The 22,321-nt window shown below is 40.9% G+C and overlaps 1 protein-coding gene across 6 annotated transcripts in view; it reads right to left on the reverse strand.

The window, feature by feature from the left end:
* NAV3 (neuron navigator 3) overlaps positions 1 to 22,321 on the reverse strand; it is a 542,271-nt gene that overhangs the window by 184,674 nt on the left and 335,276 nt on the right. For 5 of the 6 annotated variants that reach the window (XM_044280408.1, XM_044280405.1, XM_044280407.1 and 2 more), the window contains 2 exons: positions 16,235 to 16,418; positions 8,462 to 8,530 (listed from right to left, as the gene is read on the reverse strand). In XM_044280408.1, the coding sequence (XP_044136343.1) occupies positions 8,462 to 8,530; positions 16,235 to 16,418 (253 nt within the window). Of the gene's footprint in view, positions 1 to 135; positions 231 to 8,461; positions 8,531 to 16,234; positions 16,419 to 22,321 lie in introns of those variants that run through there. The other variant, XM_044280411.1, reaches the window with a different exon arrangement.

Consider the following 22,321-nt stretch of genomic DNA (forward strand, 5'->3'; position numbering starts at 1 on the left):
ATACTGGACAGCCATGTACAATGTGCCACACACGTTTCATGTATTCATGAAGATGGACCAAAGGTGCAATAAAGGTAAAATAAGCAAGGCTAGACTGTGGAAAGTTTACAGTCATAGAGCCATTTATGCACTCACCACATATCCGTTCTCAATCCAATAATTCATCTCCTCAACAGACCATGACAACCAGGTGAGTGGTTTACAACTGTGAAATACTTTAAAATGTTGCCAGGCACAGATCTGAAACAATCAGCCTGTGGAAGTTCAGAGAAGCTAAATTCTTGACACTTTCTGAAGTTCCTCATGAGAAAACGTTGTTAGTCTTTTAACTTCCTCTTATACAGATTTCATCTCTGATGTGTGCTGATTAAGTTTTTTGGAATGGATACATCTTTGTGATTAATCACACTAAATGTCAGATACAGTAACCAAAACCGTCCCAATGTAATTTTATGTTCTTCTGATTTTGCAAACCACTGCTTTGTCATTCTATGACAGATAATAACATGTAACCTAATATCATCCAGTCATATTATACTGAAATTAAAAGACTCTCAGAAGTAGAAGAAATTATAGAATATAAAACTGCTTAAAACAAAGGCAGCAAAAGGTTGTAGCTCCGTCTAGTGTTATTTATTGATGTCAATGTGTAGTATTGCAATAATAATATTACTTCATTAAAGAGGTACTCTTTTTTCCATAAATGTTCTCCCGTTTCCATAAATTACATTAATTTCTCCCAGAGATTTTGGCTTAGAGGTGTACTTTTCCCCCTAGAAATCAGAGAACCTTTTACTATGATCAAATCCAGGAGTGCAACATTTTCAGACCATTGTCACAGGCAATGGGTGTGGAACCACTGTGCCAACCAACTGGTTCGACTTTGAGCAAGACCTAAGGGCCATATCCTTTTAGTGCTCTGGTTTTTACCATTTAACCCCTATACAGGGATCTGGCCTGTGTGTCCAAGTGTGGTTGGTAGCTGACCCACAGGTGTTAGAGACACAGGTGTGAAGCACCAAGTGGTTAAGCAATGCTCTTAGTCAGGAAACAGGCCAAGATCAGGGCAGGCAGGGTGTGTACGAATCCATGAAGCAAGTCTGAGATCAGGGCAGGCAGCAAAGGGTCAATACAGTAAACAGGTGGTAGGTCAGGCAGTGGAAGGTCAGAGTTGGTAAAAGGTCAGAGGGCGGTACACAGGCAGACAATTAGAAGAGCACACCTTATGCAAGGACTGGCAAGCTAGATACACATATTGCTCAGGCACCCTCCCCTCAGGGAAGGTGTCTTAAATACCCTTAGGTGACCAGCCATAGGCTGGGGAAGATTAGGGTGCATGCGTGCAGGTCTATTAAGAGTCAGCAGGAGAATGCCTCCACCCAGAGCAAGGAGGGATCATAACAGCAGGAGCAGGACACAGCTCTACATAAAACTAGTATGCAAAAATTAATATGTTAATATAGCTGGTGGCGAGAGGGTTTTGAGGAGAAGCCATGGGTACAGTGACTAGAGGTATGATCACCAGAAAAGAAGGTGAGACCACAGTTCTACCTGATACTTGCACATTACAAGGTAAGTAGCGATTCAGTGTTCTGTTTTATTTACAGTACCTTGAAATTTATTGTATTCATACCACTTTTTTATGTTACACCCACCCACAAATGTATTGGATTGGGATTTAATGTGATAGACCAACACAAAGTACCAAGTATGTGTGAAGTAAAAAGAAAATTATAAATGGTTTTCAAAATGATACCCCTAAATAAAAACCATTGTGACCAAATGCCTTCAGAAGTCACCAAATTGCCAAAAACAGTCCACCTGTGTCTAATTTATTCTCAATATAACTATAGCTGTCCTGTGAAGGCCTAGGAGGTTTGTTAGAGAACATTAGTGATCAAACAGCATCATAAAAATCCAAGGAACACACCAGACAGGTCAAAGATAAAGTTGTGGAGAAGTGTAAAGCAGGGTTAGGTTATAAAAAAATATCCCAAGCTCTGAACATCTCACGGAGCACTTTTTAATCCATCACCCAAAAAAGGAAGCAGTATGGCACTACTGCAAACCTACCAAGACATGGCTGTCCACCTAAACTGACAGCCCAGTCAAAGAGATCACTAAATAGAGAAGCATCCACGAGGCCCATGATCACTCTGGAGGAGCTGCAGAGATACATAGCTCACGTGGGAGAATCTGTTCACAGGACAACTATTAGTCATGTACTCCAAAAACCTGGCCTTAATTAAAGAGTGGAAAGAAAAAAGCCATTTTTGAAAGCAAGACATAAGAAGTCCCGTTTTCAGTTTGCCACAAGCCATGTAGGCGACAAAGCAAGCATGTGGAAGAAAGAGCTCCGTTCAGATGAGGCCAAAGTTAAACTTTGTGGCCTAAATGCAAAATTATATGTGTGGTGTAAAACTTACTCTGCACATCACCCTGAATACACCATCCCCACTGTGAAACATGGTGGTGGCAGCATCATGTGGTTTGAATGCTTTTGTTCAGCAGAGACAGGTAAGCTGGTCAGAGTTTATAGGAAGATGGATGGACCTAAATACAGGGTAATACTGGAGGAAAACCTGGTAGAGGCTGCAAAAGACCAGTGACTGGGGTGGAGGTTCAAGCAGGACAATGAACCTAAACAGACAGCCAGAGCTGCAATAGAATGGTTTAGATCAAAGCATATTCACATGCTAGAATAGCCCAGTGAAAGTCCAGACCTAAATCCCATTGAGAATTGAATCTGTGGCAAAACTTGAAAATTGCTGTTCACAGATGCTCTTCATCCAATCTGACTGAGCATGAGCTATTTTAAAAAAAGAAAGGGCAAAAAATGCCAGCCTCTAGATGTGCAAAGCTGGTAGAGACATACCCCAAAAGTATTGACTGGAGGATGAATACAAATGCACTCCACGCTTTCCAGATTTATTAAACATTTTGAAAACCATATATCATATTCTTTTCACTTCACACATACTTGCCTGTGTTGGTCCATCACAGGCATGGTTAACCTGCGGCCCTCCAGCTGTTGCAAAACTACAACTCCCATCATTTCCTGACAGCCTACAGCTATCATCCTAAAGAATGGCATTGTGGAAGTTGTAGTTTTACAACAGCTGGAGGGCTGCAGGTTGAGCATCCCTGGTCTATAACATAAAATCCCAATAAAACACATTTATGTTTGTGGGTATTACATGAAAAAATTTGGAAAAGGTCAAGGGGTATGAATACCTTTTCAGGGCACTGTATAAATTACACCATGGAGTAAAGTCCACAGTGAATGATGTAAATTGCACTGGCTGCTCTAGTCAAATAGATTTCTTGGGAGATTTGTCCTTTGGCAGTCATGGAGGTCATTTCTTTGATCAGGAGATGCCTAGATTATCTAGTATGGTTCTCAAATATGTTGTACCATAGATAAATCCCTTGTGGTTGTTAAGAAACTGATTCTGAGGCAGGAGTCCCTGATCAAATTAGCCCTGTATCTGTATGTACAGTACACTCACTGACAAACAAATAACGCACCAAGAAGGAGTTGTTGGAATCAAACTAAACTTTCTAACTTTCTGTGTCTGAATATAATGATGATATATGTTAGTGATTACTATATTTAGGCAAAAGGATGTTTATTGAGGAAAACTGTACATCTGAAATGAGGCTATAGTACCCTGTTGGGCCACCTTTAGCTTGGATGCAAGATGAGATACAGTAGGGCATAGAGGCATACAGGTTCTGTATGGAATCCTGTGACACCTTTGCCCACAGATGTTGTAGCTGGTCCTGCACAGTTGTAAATTGTGAAAGCTGGTATCCCAGCTGGTCCCATAAATGCTCGACTGGAGAAAAATCTGGCAAGTATATTAGTCTGGTGGAGACAATCCTGAGAAACTGATGCTGTATTTTCTTGCTGGAAAATGCCAGTTTGCAGCCCTACAATGAGAGGCACACCACACGTGCCCACAGGATGTCTTGTACATATCACTGACCTGTTAGTGTCCCTTGTATAGCTACTAGGGTTGACCACCATCACTATATGTGATGGCTTCCCAGATCTTCACAACCACCAGTTAGGGCAGTGTGTTGCTCCACAGAAAATGTAGGATTAAAGTGCTCACCTTGATGCCTCCAAAGTCACACAAAACTGTCCTCAGACCCTGAACAGAATTTGGATTAGTGGCAAAAGATCCAGTTTTTGGCAAAGTTCACACCACTGCAAACTAAGGCAACAGTCGCTGGCTATCAATGGCAGGACATGTAATGGGCACCATGACAGCAAATTTCCTTCTGCTAAGCACCTAAACATGGTCCGGGCAGAGACAGGGGTGTGTAATGAAGATGTCACCTGTGTTTTGATGATGGACAACACAACTGTGAGAGCTGCTCCAGCAGATTAAACAATCCTCTCTACTGTTGGTCTGTCTGGGCTGTCTGAAGTCTGTTCACCGTGTCTGTGTGCCCTCACAGAACCAGTGCTCCCAACACCTCCAAACAGCAAGGCCTCAATGCCCTAGATGGTGCACAATTCATTAAAATGGCCTGTTTCTCTCAGTCCAATGATGCCCTCCTTCTCAAAGTCTGTCAATTGGGTAAAATGTGTTCGAGTATGTCGTAGTGGCATATCTAACAATCTCCCACCAAGATTTACACAACCCAAAAGTAGTCTAAGAGCCTTTTTATAGGGCAACAGGGGAAGCACTTGTATGCCCCCTTTTGGCAAGACCCAGTGTCTAATCAGACCACACCGTTAATCATTTACATAGCTACTGTCACGGATGGTGTAACAAGAAGTTACAAATAAGGATCCGACTGGCTTGATCCGAAACTAAATAACAAAAGGATGACCCCTATTTAAGCCCTGAAACTCTCCCTGTCTTCTCAGCCCATGCAAAGATCTCTATGATAGAAAACTGCATGCCCTTGTGCCTCGACTGTATGACACCTGAACACCCTGTAATAGTGAGGGGACACGACCACCGGCTCCCTACACTTAATACGGAGGGAGTCAGGGTCACCTAGGATCAAGCAAACAGAAAAACACAAATCAGTGAAAAGACTTATCTGTAGAAGGATCAGTTGTAGCATCCAGCATGTACACACTCCAGGAAGTTGTATAAACCGCAAAGTGATGCAGTATGGGAAGGGATTTAAAGGGATGCAATCAGTGCAACTACATGACAGCTGAGAGAGGCTAACGAGATGACAAAACGAAAGCAAAACAAAAGAACCTCAAGCAGGAGGTTCTGAAGAACGTCTGTCAGAGCTTCTCAGATGTCTGGTGGTGACAGTACCCCTCCTTCTACGAGTGGACTCCAGACACTCAGAGCCCACCTTCGCAGGATGGGACCTATGGAAGCCCTGATGAGGCAAGTGGCCTTAATGTCCGTCACTCGGACCCACATCCTCTCCTCAGGACCATAACCCTCCCAATGAACGAGGTACTGGAGAGAACTGCGGACAACACGAGAATCTACAATCCTAGAGACCTGATATTCAAGATTACCATCAACCACAATCGGAGGAGGAGGCAAAGACGAGGGTACAATGGGTTGGACATAAGGTTTTAATAAGGACTTATGAAAAACATTATGGATCTTCCAAGTCTGAGGAAGATCAAGACGGTAGAAAACAGGATTGATGACGGACAAGATTTTGTAAGGCCCAATAAACTTAGGACCCAACTTCCAGGAGGGAACCTTCAATTTAATATTCTTAGTAGACAACTACACCAGATCACCAACATTCAGGTCCGGACCAGGCACACGTCTCTTATCCGCCACACGCTTATATCTCTCACTCATGCTCTTTAGATTATCCTGAATCTGAATCTGAATGACAAAGACGAGGAGAATCTGTCCTCATCAGGTAAACCAGAAGACCCCTCTCCAAACTGCGGATGAAACCCATATGCACCAAAAAATGGTGACTTATCAGAGGACTCCTGACGACGGTTATTTAAAGCAAACTCAGCAAGGGACAATAAAGAACACCAATCCTCCTGATTCTCCGCCACAAAACAGTGCAGATATGTCTCCAGATTCTGATTGACGCGCTCCGTCTGGCCATTCGACTGCAGGTGGAAAGCAGAAGAGAATGACAACCGAACCCCCAAGCGAGAACAGAAAGCCTTCAAGAATCTGGAAACAAACTGTGTGCCCCTATCAGAGACTATGTCCGAAGGAATACCATGCAATTTGACAATGTGATCAATAAATGCCTGCACCAGCATCTTAGCATTGGGCAAGCCAGGAAAAGGAATGAAATGCACCATTTTGCTAAAATGGTCCACCACCACCAGAATCACAGTCTTCCCCGAGGAACGAGGCAGGTCCGTAATGAAGTCCATGGACAGATGTGTCCAAGGACGGGAAGGAATGGGTAACGGAAGGAGAGGACCTGATGGCCGTGAATGAGGGACTTTGGCACGAGCGCAGGTCTCGCAGGCTGCCACAAAACCCTCAACTGACTTACGAATCGCCGGCCACCAGAATCTCCGAGTGATGAGATCCACTGTGGCTCTACCCCCCGGGTGCCCAGCAAGGACAGTATCGTAGTGCTCCTTAAAAACCTTGTATCTTAAAGCGAGAGGCACAAACAACCGCCAAGGAGGACAAAGATTAGGAGCCTCTGCCTGGGCTGCCTGAACCTCTGCCTCAAATTCAGGATAAAGAGCAGAGACCACCACACCTACAGCCAAAATGGGACCCGGGTCTTCAAAATTCCCACCTCCCGGAAAACAACATGACAGGGCATCCGCCTTCACATTCTTAACCCCAGGGCGGAACGTGACAACAAAATTAAACCTTGAAAAGAACATCTGGCCTGTGTCGGGTTCAGACGCTTGGCTGACTCCAAGTAGGCCAGATTCTTATGGTCAGTAAACACGGTAATAGGGTGTCTGGCTCCCTCTAGCCAATAGCGGCATTTCTCAAAAGCTAACTTGATGGCCAACAACTCCCTATCTCCCACATCGTAGTTTCTCTCTGCGGAGGAGAGTTTCTTCGAGAAAAAGGCACACGGTCGCCATTTGGCAGGAGAGGGACCCTGAGATAAGACCGCACCCACACCCACCTCAGAAGCGGCCACCTCAACTATATGACACCTGAACACCCTATAATAGTGAGGCGACATGACCACCGGCTCCCTACACTTAATACGGAGGGAATCAGGGTCACCTAGGATCAAGCAAACAGGAAAACACAAATCAATGAACAGACTTATCTGTAGAAGGATCAGTTGTAGCATCCAGCATGTACACACCCCAGGAAGTTGTATAAATCGCAAAGTGATACAGTATGGGAAGGGATTTAAAGGAATGCAATCAGTGCAACTACATGACAGCTGAAAGAGGCTAACGAGATGACAAAACGAAAGCAAAACAAAAGAACCTCAAGCAGGAGGTTTTGAAGAACGTCTGTCAGAGCTTCTCAGATGTCTGGTGGTGACAGCTACATGCCAACATTTCTATCTGGATCTGTTATTGTATTTTTATGTGTGTCAATGAGTGTATTTTCCAGGAAACCAACCAAAATTCTAACCACGGCTACAATATTAGTCTTTCAGCCATGGTCCTGTTGTCTTTAATATCAATACTGAATTCAATAATGTGCTTTAAATCAAACCTATTCAGTATAATCAGTCATTTATACTTACTAGCAAGATGGACTTTCTTCCCAGCTGCCCCATGGCATGTTTCTGATACAGTTGGTCAGGAGGCTGACGGTAGAAAACTACTGATACTGAAGTAGATAGCATCAGCAAGTACCGCAAGGCGTGCTGACAGTTCCAGTTATCAGCTACTGCCCCACATTACTTTGGTATGGGCAAATGGGACATGAGGAATAAGCACTTGCCCCTTCCATACAAAATGTGGGACTTTGCAAGATGCTAGCTTGTTATATAACAAATAAATGCAATCTGGAAAATAAATATTTGTGCTAGTTTCATACTAGTGCTAAAATGTTGGATAAGGAACAGCTTGCCAGTTCATAATATCCAGCAAAGCTGGAAACTGCCAGATCACCAACTGGCCTCATTGACTATAGCGGGACACGGTGGGGATCCAACCTGTTTACGGCAAATACCCCTGCAGCAGCGGTTTTGTTGCTGGAAACAGGATTGATCCCCACCAGATACTACTATAATCAATGGGCTTCAAGGGGGAAAGGTAGTATCCAGTTATGTCGGATACTGGAACAGCCCGCCAAAACATTTTAGCAATAGAGTGAAACTAGCCTTACATTAAAAAATATTAAAGTGTGTTATATACACTATTGATTAATGAAATGCTCCATAAATGACAAGAGTAATACTGCTTATGATGTTATTATAAGAAATGCCATCTGGCAGCTCAGCTTATGTTAAAATAATAGATTTCCTAATATTCTGTTGTGTCTGTGAAATAGGACATAAGTATTCATGGCCATCACTAGCACACAATAAATTAGAGGTGTCAACTGACCTAGTAGTCTTTTTTTGACTTGTTGCAATCCCACTGTGATTAGACTGAGTTGCATATCTGGCTGCCAGACTGTGTGAGAAGAAACAGAACAATTAAATAAAAGCATTTTACCAGCACGCACAAACATAAAACACAGACTAGGCAGATGGGCGACAAGAACAATGCACACAAAAACAAACAGAATGGTAACAAATTAAAGGCAATGTCTGCAATGAAATCCACATCCAGTTATAATGGGATACAGGAACAGTGAGCTAACACATTGTAAAGTCAATAAACATAAAGACAATATACTTGAAAGTCACATATTATAATGAAATAGTTCACTTGGATGTATGAACATAATACAAACTACATGTACTGATGATTTGAGACTTATTTGTACAGTAAAAGGTGATGTTTAGCCAGCAATTGTTTTCTTTAAAAAAAAAAAAGGGGGCAAAATAAATAAAATAGCCTAAAGCAACAATAGAAACAATATTCGCCTCACCAATTCTGCCCTGCTCCTATTCCTACACTTGGGTTCCTGATGGCCTCTACTTCCTGGTCACTCTCAGCACACATGAAAGTCAACCAGTCTTGTCCTAACCAGTGATTGGCTGAGCAGTCATTTCCTGTGTATTGAAAGGAAACAGGAAGTAGAGAGCAGAGGACATCTGGGAAGTTCTTGAATGGGAGCAACAGTGGATAAATGAGGTTGTTATTGCACTTTTTGCTTTTGTGCCATTCTGGCCCTTAAAAATTATAAAATTATATATTATGAGTAAGGATGAGCGAATCCACCTCAGATGAAACATCCAAAGTCAATTTGCATAAAACCTTGTTCCAATACTGTACGGAGCAGGAGCTCCGTACAGTATTAGAATATATTGGCTCCGATGAGCCAAAGTTATTGCTTCGCGAAGTCTCACAAGACTTCGCGCAATAAGTTCATAAATTAATTTGTACTGTAAAAAAACTTTTCCCGAACTCGGGTTCGGTTCCGAGTGGTACATTGGCACTGAACCTGAGTTCGGGAAATGTTTTTTTTACAGTACAAATTAATTTATGAAGTTATAACCCGAAGTCTCACGACGAGCAATAACTTCGGCTCATCTGAGCCAATACATTCTAGTACTGTATGGAGCTCCTGCTCCATACAGTATTGGTACAAAGTTTTATGCAAATTGACTTCGGGCATTTCATCCGAAGTCAATTCGCTCATCCCTAATTATGAACTCTAAAGCCCTTTTAAGGAAACAGTGTGAATTGGTGATGAGTACATGGACCATGGTTGACCTACCCTATACACAGTGGTGTATAATAATATAATAGTCTTCTTTAAAACAGTATACAATACAATATGAGACTGGCCTATTTTCTGTGTAAATACTACAAGGGTGATTCAAAACTAGTGGCTTATTTTTTTTTTTCAGTATTATGTTTTTTTATTACATTTTTAATTAACGCCCATAGCGTGTGGTACCTAACGAAAGAATAATACTCACCTGCACTCCTCTTCTCCTTTCCAGTGCCTATCTCCATTTGTGATCTCCCAGTCCCTGGCTTGTTTATTTCCAGGTGAGGTCACATGTGCTGCTGTAGCCAAATGACTGGCCTCAGTGGTGTGTCCCCAAGCAGCTCCCCACTGCTGGATCACATGTGGTCATGTCACCAATGAGGCTTCCGTCCGTTACAGCAGGAAACAAGCGGAGGACCAGAAAATAACCAGAGGCGAGTGCATGTATTTTGTAAACCAGACATGGCAGGAAGTGCACCAGGTCCTCTTTAAGAAATGAAAAATCTGGTTTATATGAGCAACAAGGGCGGTTTTTCTGCCAATACTGTCCTTTTACATCCATGCACTACTGAACACACTTGTGTATTACCAGAGAAATGTATATATTTAATTAAAAAAAAAAAAAGTTTTGTTCTGCAAACTATGGTTTCACTTCTTATTTTAATGAGTCAACATGTGTCCAGAAGTCCCTCTTTTCATTGCAAACACAAGAAGTGGCACATACAAATGGTCTTGTATTATTCATTAGGTAGTTACACTAGCATTTTGGCCTCTGCATTTTCTGCAATAAATTGTTAACCCTAGCTCTCGGTTCCATAAATGAATTTAGAAATAGATTTGTCAAAATGACAAATAGCCTCCAAAGAGTGGGTGGCAGACATGCCGTATGGGCAACCTCTGCAACTGCCAAGAGACCCAGTAGGCAACATGGTCCAGTTCTAATTTATTTAAGAATAATACCAGGACTTCACTAATGGACCTCAAGACTCACAATTACGTGTGGATTGGCAGCCTGCTGAAGGAATTTACAGAGCCAGAAAGAAGCATTCTTCCTCACTTTAATTAATTCATCAGTCAAAAAGCAAGGGGCCGCCTGCTGCCTGTATCCACCCTTATGCAAACACCTCTCTTTTCAATATTCCAATTGTAGTTGTATCTGTTAATGTCTGTTAAAGTCTCACATTTATGACTACATTAACAAAATTAGAGCAAAAAAAATTCTGCAAACAGTGCCACTCCTGTCCACAGGCTGTGTCTAGAATTACAGCTCAGCCATGTTCACTTGTTCACAGACTGGTGCTTTGTTTTCTCTTTAAAAAGCCATTTCTAATGCTAGGGAAGCTGTACACTATTCCATTACTCATTTTTAAACTGCAGTAACTAAAACTATGAGATCTGTCTAGATTACAACAATAAAAAGGGCAAAAAAAACATTGCCTTATCTTAGAGGAAGCATTTACTGTCAGTAACTGCAAAGTACAAGAATACTTATGTACATATAGTCAGCACCTTCCATGGCTGCTGGTTTTTATCAAAATCTTTAGAGAACGGGAAACTACTGGATTTACCCGATTCATTTTCCCTCCAGAATAAAGATTCATTTTTTTACCTCTTATCTTTTTGTTTGTTTGTATGAACTGTAAAGAATGAATGAGACATTAAGTCTTACTATATTCACACTTGATATGAAACTTCAGCCCAGGCTTGGCTAGACTCTTTGACTTAATGAATTCAAACATGCAGACATTTAAAATAGATCTATGTCTTGTCTGGTCTATAGAAAGTTGCTGTGTGCCATGTATACTAATACAGATCCACATGTATTGAGCCTCACTTCCATCACAAAGGGACAAAGGGATATTTTTTAACTCAGTGTTCACTTTTGTTTTAAAGCTTGGATTCTCTGCTTTAAAACAAGATATGGTTCATGTCTCTAGATGCTATACAACCTGAGATAGACCCCCCTCCAGTTGAGAGGGGGGGGGGGGGGCGGCAGTGAAGGACAGTCTGCAGAAGGGCTTGAAAGGAAGAAGAGAAGTACTGTAGATCCTCCTCTCCCTGTATAACTACTGTTTATGGCCTAAGGGGGAAGGGGTAACATAGACTTCTGTGCATGTTATCCCCTCCTCCACTATCAATCACAGATAATATTCTTCCTCTCTGATTGTCACATATGTTTTTTTTTTTTTTTTTTTTTGAAAAAAAAAGTGAAAAGGTGAGAGCTTACTCATTTAATCTCTCATTCTGTATCTAATTAGGTCTTTTATTGATGCCACATATCATGCGTTTTACCAGCGTCCAGATCATGGCATAAAATAATTAGCACCAAACACTTGCACCAGGCTCACACCTATATCAAGAAGGTTTAAATGTTGAAATGTCAAACTTGATAAAAAATTTATACAAATGGCCTTGTGTGCATTAAGTCGACTATGGTGTTGTATACTAGTAATTATGCTGAAAATATAAATTGTGCTGAGAAGCAACAGATCAATGCAGAGCTTGTGGATGTGCGCTCCATGTTTTTTCTCCCTTTGGAATTTTAGGTTGTTGTTAGTTCTAAGACCACCTGTTCACCTGGTGCAGTACTGTGTGGTTGCTGCTGTGGCTTTGATGCTATGCCTGTGGGTTGGTGGGGCCCAGTGCCAAGGGGGCTCAGTCCAACAGAAGAGGTGCTTTTGGGCTGCTGGGTCTCGCCACCTGTGGGTGCTGTGTTTTGGCGGCGGTGGTTGCCATGTGGTGCTGCATCAAACTAGAGTCGAAAGAGGCAACCTTGTTATGGTAAGTGGGCTTACTTACTTTGATCAAAATGTATACAAATAGCCGACTAGTAATTATGCTGAAAAGCTATGTAAATTGTTCTGAGAAACACCAGATGAATGAGGAGCCTGTGGACGTGCGATCCATGTTTTATCAATTTTTTTGGAAGGTCTACATGTTACACTGACCTTTTTTCTATGAAATGTGCTATGATCACAAATGAATTAAAATGTAAAAACTACATATATTAGGTTTTGCTGTATTCACACCGAGACAGAGAATAACACATTATTTATGCCCATTCTAAAGTTGGCTATGGGGTCCGGCTTTTTTTAATTACAGTACTCCTGTGCCTAAGGAAATGATGCTGCAAGATCTGCTACCGGACGACAACAATGACGCTCCTTACCCGGCAGGGAGAAGGTTCCTTACCTCTGGTGGCAAGGACCTTTGAAGGATCATCAGATCATTGTCAAGGATTTTTCAAACTTCGACAATTATATGATGGTATAAAAAAAACTCTTGCATGTAATGGAGTCTTTACATCCCCATCAGGTTTAAAGAATAATAGCATATCAGAAAGCATTGTTAATAGCTATACCTGCTAAAATAATACACAATATAAAACTTTATGTAACCAAAAGGGTTACTATCTGTATTTCAAACTATCTCACTGAACTGGAAAAAAGAACAGACCTCAGATTTGACTTTAACGTTTTGTTTATCAGTAGTCTGTATAGATAAGAAGTGGAGGAGAGTCTCATATGATCAATGATAATTTTTCAGACATGACAATACCAATCTCTACTTGTTATGTTACTGTGCAATTTCATGTATTCACTGATATACAAAGGTACCTTTCTCTCCTATCTATGCAATACGATCAAGCATGTGATTGAACAGCTGAGCTCCCACAATGCATTGCTCTGGTTAAAATACACTAGGGGAAGTATCTGGCCTCAAGCACACGATTCTATTATGGCTTCTGTTGTGCATAGCTGTAGTATGGCTTCTATAGAGGTGCAGGAGGCCTCTGCTGTACCCCATATGTCTCCAATTTCATATGAGTTTTTTTCTGGCAGATACTGCCATAAAAACAATTTTGTAGCATATGTTGTCCATGTAGCTCTGTCCTGAAGAGCAACACTACCTCTACACTGTTGTACATGGCTCTGCCTGAGGTCAGCTATGGATGAAAAAAAAAAAAAATTACTCAACCCTTTAATATTAAAAGGGGTGGTCTCACTTCAGCAGATAGCAATTATTATTTAGAGGAAGTTAATACAAGCCAATTACTAATGTATTGTTTTTATTAGGTTTGAGCAAATCAAGCTCAGAAGTCCGTTCGTTAAAAAACTTCAGAGAGGCCGGCGCTTTTTCCTTTAACGTGCAAGCGCGACCACCACAGATGGATTGCCAGGTGGTCGTAGCCATGGAAACAATCAGTGTATAAAGTGAAATATATAGCAAAAAAAGTAATATGGATAATAACAACGTATTAGTAAGTGCCGTGTACTAACCTCCTCTACATGATAAATGCTATTTACTGAAGTGAAACAACCCATTTAACTATTAGAAGCTTAGAATTTTCCATACAAAATCCTAATTCTCGTAAGACTGTAGTGTGATTGACTAGGTCTCCACAATAAGTCCTGGCTGAGGAAAAAGTCACAATTTGTGACAATCCGTGGGACAACTGTTGTGACTATCATGCTATTTGTTTTCCCGAAGCCAGCATGGAGGCCTAGCCTAAAGCATGAAGATATAAGATTGCACTAGATATTATTCATAGTACAATATGTAAAAAATGTAAATGCACTAAATATTTCTCCCACCTAGAAGACTTGTCTGTGTTGTGCTACCCACTATGAGCGTTTGGTCCTCCGCATTACCCATGGACATACTTCCCATCAATGAAGACTTTTCAATGGTATAACAACATTACTTGCATAGTTATCATGACACATGGACTATGCAAAGCAACAGAATTCCAAATCATGTATGAGCTTTTATCTGTATCACTGTCATATTAATAATACATCTGTATTATTGTATGGTACATGTGATACACGATGCAAACATTGACACCAATGAGCGGTTTAGGTCACATCTACAAGTATTGAAATCAGTAACAAATGCATCACTGAGTAAACCAGGAACAAGTCAAGTCAGTTCACAAGAAACATCAACACATTTGGACAACAGAACCAAACCCTCTACCATATGGTCTTCTGCAAATGATAAAATATAGGAAACCACATTCAAGTGGTTTTCAAGGAATTTCCTGTGGTGGCCTAGTCTTAGCGTGGGCTATCAGTGTGTGTTTGCAGTGGGTCACACCATGGGGATCCCACAACCGGCAGAATGAAGATGCCACATAAACAAAGCTTGTTTTGCATGCTGTTGAGAACTGGCATTAGAGCTTGTCATTCATTATACCAGTTAGTATGGCTTTTATCTGTGATTCATTCACCACTGCATCTGGAGCACCACCTGGTACTGTATCTTAACCCATTCACTCAAATGGAGCCAATTTGTATTAACTGGCATGTACAGTATAGATGAGCTGCAGTGTCTGAATAAACATTAAAAGTTGTTGGAGGCCCTTCATTCTGCTGATACGTGAGGGCCCAACCCCACCAATCACATATTGATGACTTATTCTAAGGGCAGGCCATCAATGACAATTACTATCCCTATAATGTTTTTGGGACATATGACTTAGACTCCTAAATAATTGGTGCCGGACCAATCATTAGAAATAATGGGTCTTTATGATCCCTATAGGGCAGTGGCCCTTTTATTGCACCACCAGACACAGTAACATAGGTGGTAGTATGTCAATTTTAAGGATAGGATTTCAATGTTATATCCCTGTAAACCTATTATTAAAAGCCCATTACACATGCATTGTAAGTACATGATTTTACAATTTCTCTATGTTTCAGTGTTTAAGAAATGGAGTACTTGACCACTGTCACTGTTTCTTCTAGGCAGGCAGTTTGGACATGACAGTGTTGATACATGTTACATGCTACTGATTCTCCAGGCTAAGGCCTCATGCACACGACCGTTGTTTTGGTCCGCATCTGAGCTGCAGTTTTGGCGTCTCGGATGCAGACCCATTCGCTTTAATGGGGCCGCAAAAGATGTGCACAGCACTCCATGTACTGTCCGCATCCGCTGTCCGCATCCGTGCTTTGCGGACAAGAATAAGCAGTTATATTAAAGGCTGTCTGTGCCGTTCCGCAAATTGTGGAACACAATCGGACGCGGATCCGTGATTTGCGGACTGCAAAACATACAACGGTCGTGTGCATGAGGCCTTAGGGTCACATTTGTGAAAACTGGTGAAAAGGAAAACTGGCTTTAGTTGCCCATAGCAACCAATTAGATTCCACATTTTATTTTTTCAGGGCTCCTTTAAAAAATTTAAAGGTGATTGTTTGCTATGGGCAACTAAGCCAGTTTTCTTTTATGCCAGTTTTGATAAATCTCCCCTAAGTGTCCATTGTAAATACCATTTACTTTCCAAAACAGACCTCAGACTGGCAAGGGCACTAGCATGGCAGCGCGCCACTTTTTGCCTTCTGGTGTAACAGATCTGCATTTTTTAGCACCCATATCATGTAATTTATTTACACTCAGCCCCTGGAACTTTTACCCCTCTATACCGGTTTACATTAGCTTTTTCCTATATGCTAACATATTGTCTTACAGTGTTCTATGCTTACCTAGACTGCATATCTTGCTGCGTTTTGGGCTGACTGCCTTCAGCAGGCGGAGGGGAATGTGTCACCTGTTGCTGGAGCTCCACCAGTGACTGGTAATACTGCTGCTGCTGATGTTGCTGCTGCTTGAAACGCGACAGACTGAAAAACAGTCCCAAAATGGCTTTCAGATTTCCATTCCTTATTTCTGCAGCAAAAGAGGAAAGACACATTTAAAACAAATGGTTGCATAATTCTTTTGACAGTAGCAATGCAAAATTTCCCATAAATGCTCGGTAATTTTATAAATACTTTTATTTCACGTCTAAGCAGGACTGGCCTAAGGGGAATGTGACCAGTGCACAGGGCTTGTTAGCCGTCCCCCGACTGGTCTGGCATGAGCAACAAGAGTTTACTCCCCTGATCCCACCTTCTTGGAGAGGTAGCTGCACAGGATGCAGTTACATTCCCTGATTCATTGAGGATGCTAGCGGCATGATAGGCAACTACCAGCCAGTGTTATGGACACCGTATGGTCAACTATAAGGGTGTATTAAAACAAGGTACACCACAGCATCCAAGACAAGGCTGGCCCTGAATCTAACCCTAAACCTACACTCACAATTCTGCTGGTTTCCTGTCACTTGAGAACAGTGCATTATGGGAGCTATCTGGTTTCATGGCAAGTAGAGTAGAAGTAAACTTTCTTTTCCCAAAGGGCACCAGCTGATGTTTGACTCGTATATAACCAGGGGATACATTTAAGAACTTGAGAAAAGGGGAAACCATTCCCCATAATTTTAATTCGAGCAAATTTGTAATCCACAAAAAAAAAGAGAATAAATACCAGGGCTCTTCTGTACACTGCTGGTATAATGGATAGCACTTGAGATATGGATCAGCAAAGTGAACAATAAGTCAAAACATAATTAGAAAAAATTATGACAAAAATGAAAAACTATGAAAAACAATAAAAAACTGTATACTGGTTTACCCCCAAACTCCAAAAACATAATTCCATGGACAGAAGTGTATGTCTAGACAGAGACGATTTGTTCAATTATTATTTATTTACATATTTTTAACTAGGGGAATTAAGATGATTCCTATAGTATAAGTTTAGCTGACTCGCAGGCTGTTAATGATACTAATGGCTACATTAAGGAACATTGGTAGCGCTGCAGAATTGCTTTCCATAGGTTTGAGTCAGCAATTATCTGCAGACACTCCACAAACAAGCCTGAGTGTCTACTGTAATAGACCTTTTCCACAGACTGGCGATGCTCATTTCTAATTCTTGCATCTTTTATGCAGCAACTATAATCAAAGTTTAGCTGAAACACGTCACCCTTAGTAAAAAGCAGATGTGCTGCAGACAATATGGAAATGATCGCATGAATGAGCATAGTAACAATCTTTCATCCCTCTTTAGTTTGCATCGGACTATGTAAGGCCCATTAAATGAGCACCAATCAACGTACGGTATATATCTTCAATTAAAGGGGTTGTTCCACGATATATATTCTACAGTTTTCAAAACAGCACCTGGATTGGAATACTTTTGTAATTGCATGAAATTAAAAGTTTTGTATAGCTAGTGAGATATTTAATGAAATGTATCTGTATAGCGCCACCTGCTGTTTGTTCTATTTCTTATTTCTTTGTCCAGCTCACTAAGATGGCCGCACATGCTCAGTTTGATCCTTCAACTGCCTCCTGAGCTGTGATAGGAAGAGCATGGACACGCCCCCTTAGCTGCAGCACAGAAGACACTCCTCGTGAGCTGCCAGCTTGATATAAATCTAGCAGAGCAATGAATGGGGAGATCTCTGGATCCATGTGAGGTACAGGGCTGGTTCTAGCTTTGTTAGAAAGAGATTGTCATATACTATATGATGTCAGATTTTTTTTTTTTTACAATAATCATGAGATAACCCCTTTAATGTTCATTCAGGAATGAAACTGTCAGAAGTAAATGGATCCTGGATTAGTAGTTTGTAAACTTCAATTAAGTCATCTACCTTTGCAAAGAAGCACATTTAATTGCGACTAGAGCCGCAATAGCAGTCTATTAAAAGTATGAACATGATATAGCAATTACAAAATGAATCGACTGCTATTAGAGGTATCGTTTATCAGTGTAAGTAAAACGAGTACAATGAGTTATCCCCTATCTACAGAATACAGAATAACTATTATATTAGCGAGGGTCCTACCACTGAGACCCCTACTGGTCATGAGATTGGGCACACCAGAGCCCATGAAGTCTTCCTAAATAAATGGAACAGCCAGTCAGGTGATTTCTATGGGAGTTCTGGAGATAGTAAAGAGCTCGGCTATCTCCAGAACTCCCATAGACATGAAAGGAGCAACCGTGTGCATGCCCAACCAATCACTCCATTCATTTTGAGGGGTTCCACTGGGTACTGGATCCCCATTCTTGTGATCAGTACCGGTAGCTTCTGTGGATATGGGATAAACTTAAATAACCAGAATACCCCTTTAAGGCTTGTTGGCTACATACTGCTGCCAGCAAACAGCAAGACCTATGATTTGCCCACATGCAATAGCAGTATGGTTCCGATGCATAGACTGAAAAGTGTCAATTTAATTTCCAACCCAGACAGCAAAATACTTATATCAAGCCTTGCCAAAGGCGAGGATAAAGAACAGGCATCCTACGAATTAAACTAAAACAGAAAGTTATATTAACATCCACCTTCTCGATGCAAGGGTCACATTGGAGTCTAATTTATATTCAAAATATTTTGAGAATGAACAGTCTCAGAGAAAATAAGGGAAAAAAAAAATGACTGCCGGTCTTGTCTGCTGCTGCTTTCTTTTCCAGGCCTTTGTATGGCCTTATTTCCCCATTAGTTTACTGTCTGTCCTCTAGAGAACTCCTGTTGTCCACACATGACCTGTAATAAGTGATGTGTGAAGGTACTTGCCGTTTATTCATTTTTATCTAAACATTACTTTGGAACAGAACACTCCTAATCCCTAACAGGCCTCTAACTCAGTTATGCACTTAAAACCATTCAATCACACTGAGAACACAAGCAAAGACTCACTTGGAGCCTAGATAAATACCAATATAACACCGTATGGCCAAAGCTGTGAAATAAAAGCCAGTCATTACAGGATATTGAGGACATCTATAGCTATGTTTCCCTTTTCAGAAATGGGGTTTCTTTTTAGACATAGACCCACAGAAATGACTGTACTGTATGCCTTGGATTTCATACACCAGCATGTTTTCTTTCAATGATTTTTTATCAAAATGAACTGTTGCATGCTACTTCTCATGACATTCATTTCTGTTCCCATGCTATGGCTTCTACTTATAATGGAAGCCATATTACTGTGCCAATGTTGTTGATGTATACTTTGCTTTGTTAGAATTCCATCAACGATTCAATTGTTTTGACTAATGGAATTGAGCTGCATGTTGCAGTCTTCTTGATGTCTAATGTGATGGAAACCCCTAAAGAAGGCCTCCACCAGGGCAGCCAAATTTAGATATAAAGAGAGGCCTACTAAGGTATAGTCCTATGACACAATTTATTTTCACATCACCCTTTGTCCCATCTTTAGCACTTGTCTTTTGAGTTTATGCAGTGATCGGCTACCATGTTGCTACTTTGTACCCATATCATAAGCTGGATCTCTGCATTGAAAGTGGTAAGAATTACTATTGCATCTATTACATTATGTATTGTGTTATCACTGATACAGGGGACATTGACAGATGGGAAGAAGGAGGCCATCAGCACATGCAGAAAGTTGAGCTCGAGTGGAAAGTGTAGATAAGGGGATTTTAAAAGTAAAGTTACATTACAGAGAAATACTGCATTGTGTAATTGATGAAAATCGTTTCAGAAACTGTAGCAAATTGTAACATGGTGTGTGGAAAAGTCCTCAGCTGGGTAAGATAAAAAGAATGCAGAAAGCTGTGTTTCGTTCAGCAAAGTGTAGTTTGTTGGAGCTGTTTTGTTCAGACTTTGTTGTGGGCTGGATTTTTTTGGACTGATAGGTAAGTTTAGCAGTGGGACCTTCCACACCAGTACTCCAGTATAGCTATTCCCCCTAGCCTGAGGAGATCCCAGGTGTGGCTTCTGGGATTGTTACTGTTAGAATAAATAGAGGCCTCAGAGCATACTGGTTACTTGACTGTGTGGCGGTGTAAAGCCTGATCTTTCTGACATAGAAGGCATGAAGGCATAGGTGAGAGATAGAGGTTCACTGTATAGTTAGCGCCCAGACGGGCAGGTGTTTTCTTTGACATTTGTTATGATTTATGTGCTGTGGCTTCACCCCAAGTGATGGGTAACTTGGACACCCTGTATTCTGCTGTATGTCTATCATGTTTATGAGGAAAATAAACATAATTTGGAGATTTGACCCCCGAAGTCTGAGAGTCTGTCATTAGCGACCTCACCACAAGTACACAGATCCCTACAATATGTTCAGAAAGCCAGTCACTTGTATGGGTTAAAAATCTCCCACTACTCAGAAATGTGAACACTGAATGTCTCCTGAGTTAAAAGACTGCATTTTTATATAATCTATAGCGGTAATACATTTCACAACATCTTGAAGAAGAGCCAGAAAAAAGGCAAAGCTGTTGTGCTGTATGTGATATTACAGACATATGTGAATAACATTTTGCTGCAAAGCTGCCTTATAAAATAAACGTCCTTAAAGGAAGAGACGTTAGCCTTTAAAGTTTATTTGGCATACTTACCAACCACAAATTAATAAAATAGATGTTCTTTATGGCATTGGTTCAAGTGTAATAAATCAGAAGAAAAGCATTTAGGTAATCTCCTCCTTCTTGTATTATTACTACGAACTTAGGCATCAATTTCTTAAATTGTGTAAAACTATACAAAAAACATCTGAAAGCTGTAGACTAAGATTCAAAAGGGATATTTGGAACTATAAAAAGGATAGGCCATCAGATCCAATTAGATTGGTGGGGGCCTGACTCCCAGCACCGCCTTGATCAGCTGGAGCGCTATGGGCCATTAAATCAGCGGATCAGCAATTTTGTACTCCTGGATAATCCCTTTAACCACATATTACAAAATGTGTATGAGATGATCCTAAAGCCAGTAGTCCAGACAAAATAATGAATGGGTAATGATCTAAATATGTGTAAAGTAATACTGAGCACACTAAGCAACTCTCAGTCCAAAAGTTACCTAATTTAAAGGACATGTCTACTTTTGAGCACAATTTGACTATTACAGTATAGATGCAATCTCCATAAAAGTTGAGTCACTTTCCAAATACATTGCATGACTTATTGTACAGGTCATAGTCTACCATAGTCCAATATAGCTGGTTGTCAACAAGCTTTGTCATAGAGATGAGCGAATTATTGAAAAGTTCGATTCGACTGATTCGCCAAATTTTCCCAAAAAGTTAGCTTTGTTACGATTTACTTTGTCACTAAGCGCTTTTTTTTTATTACCCGATGCAATGACAGGAGCTGCGATTAGCGGCGCTCCCCATAATTGTACCCCTCAGATGCCACGTTCATACATGATCGTGGCATCTGAGTGTAAAAACGGTGTAAAATTAACATAATTGTTTTTTCAAATCAAACTTACCACCTCTATTTGCTCGCAACGGGCCGCCATCTTGCTTGAAGATCTGGCACAAAATCTTGCGCGGCACAAGATGATGTCATCACTCTGGCTGGCGTGGTGATGATGTCATATGTCACCATGCATCAGATTTTTTGGCCGAGATCTTCAATCAAGATGGTCGCAAGCAAATGGAGGAGGTAAGCATGATTTTTTTAAATTTTTACACTATTTCAGGTTAAATCGATTTGCTAACACGAAGCACAAGGAAATTCGGCTTCGAGGCGAATAGAATTTATCCTGAAATTCGGATCGAATTCCAATTTGTGGGATTCGATTAGCTTATTTCTACTTTGTCATACACAATTCTAACAGCTTACCTGAACTACTATAAGGCAGCTTAGCAGAAAGAGGTCAATAAGAGTCTCCATCAGGTTCAGTGGGGATCTATGTACTGTATATGTATGATGTATCAGCACTTAGGAGCCTACGGCAAACAGGCACTGCAATGTAACAG

This window comes from Bufo gargarizans, chromosome 2 (genome assembly GCF_014858855.1).
Source record: "Bufo gargarizans isolate SCDJY-AF-19 chromosome 2, ASM1485885v1, whole genome shotgun sequence".
NCBI classification, from domain to species: domain Eukaryota; kingdom Metazoa; phylum Chordata; class Amphibia; order Anura; family Bufonidae; genus Bufo; species Bufo gargarizans.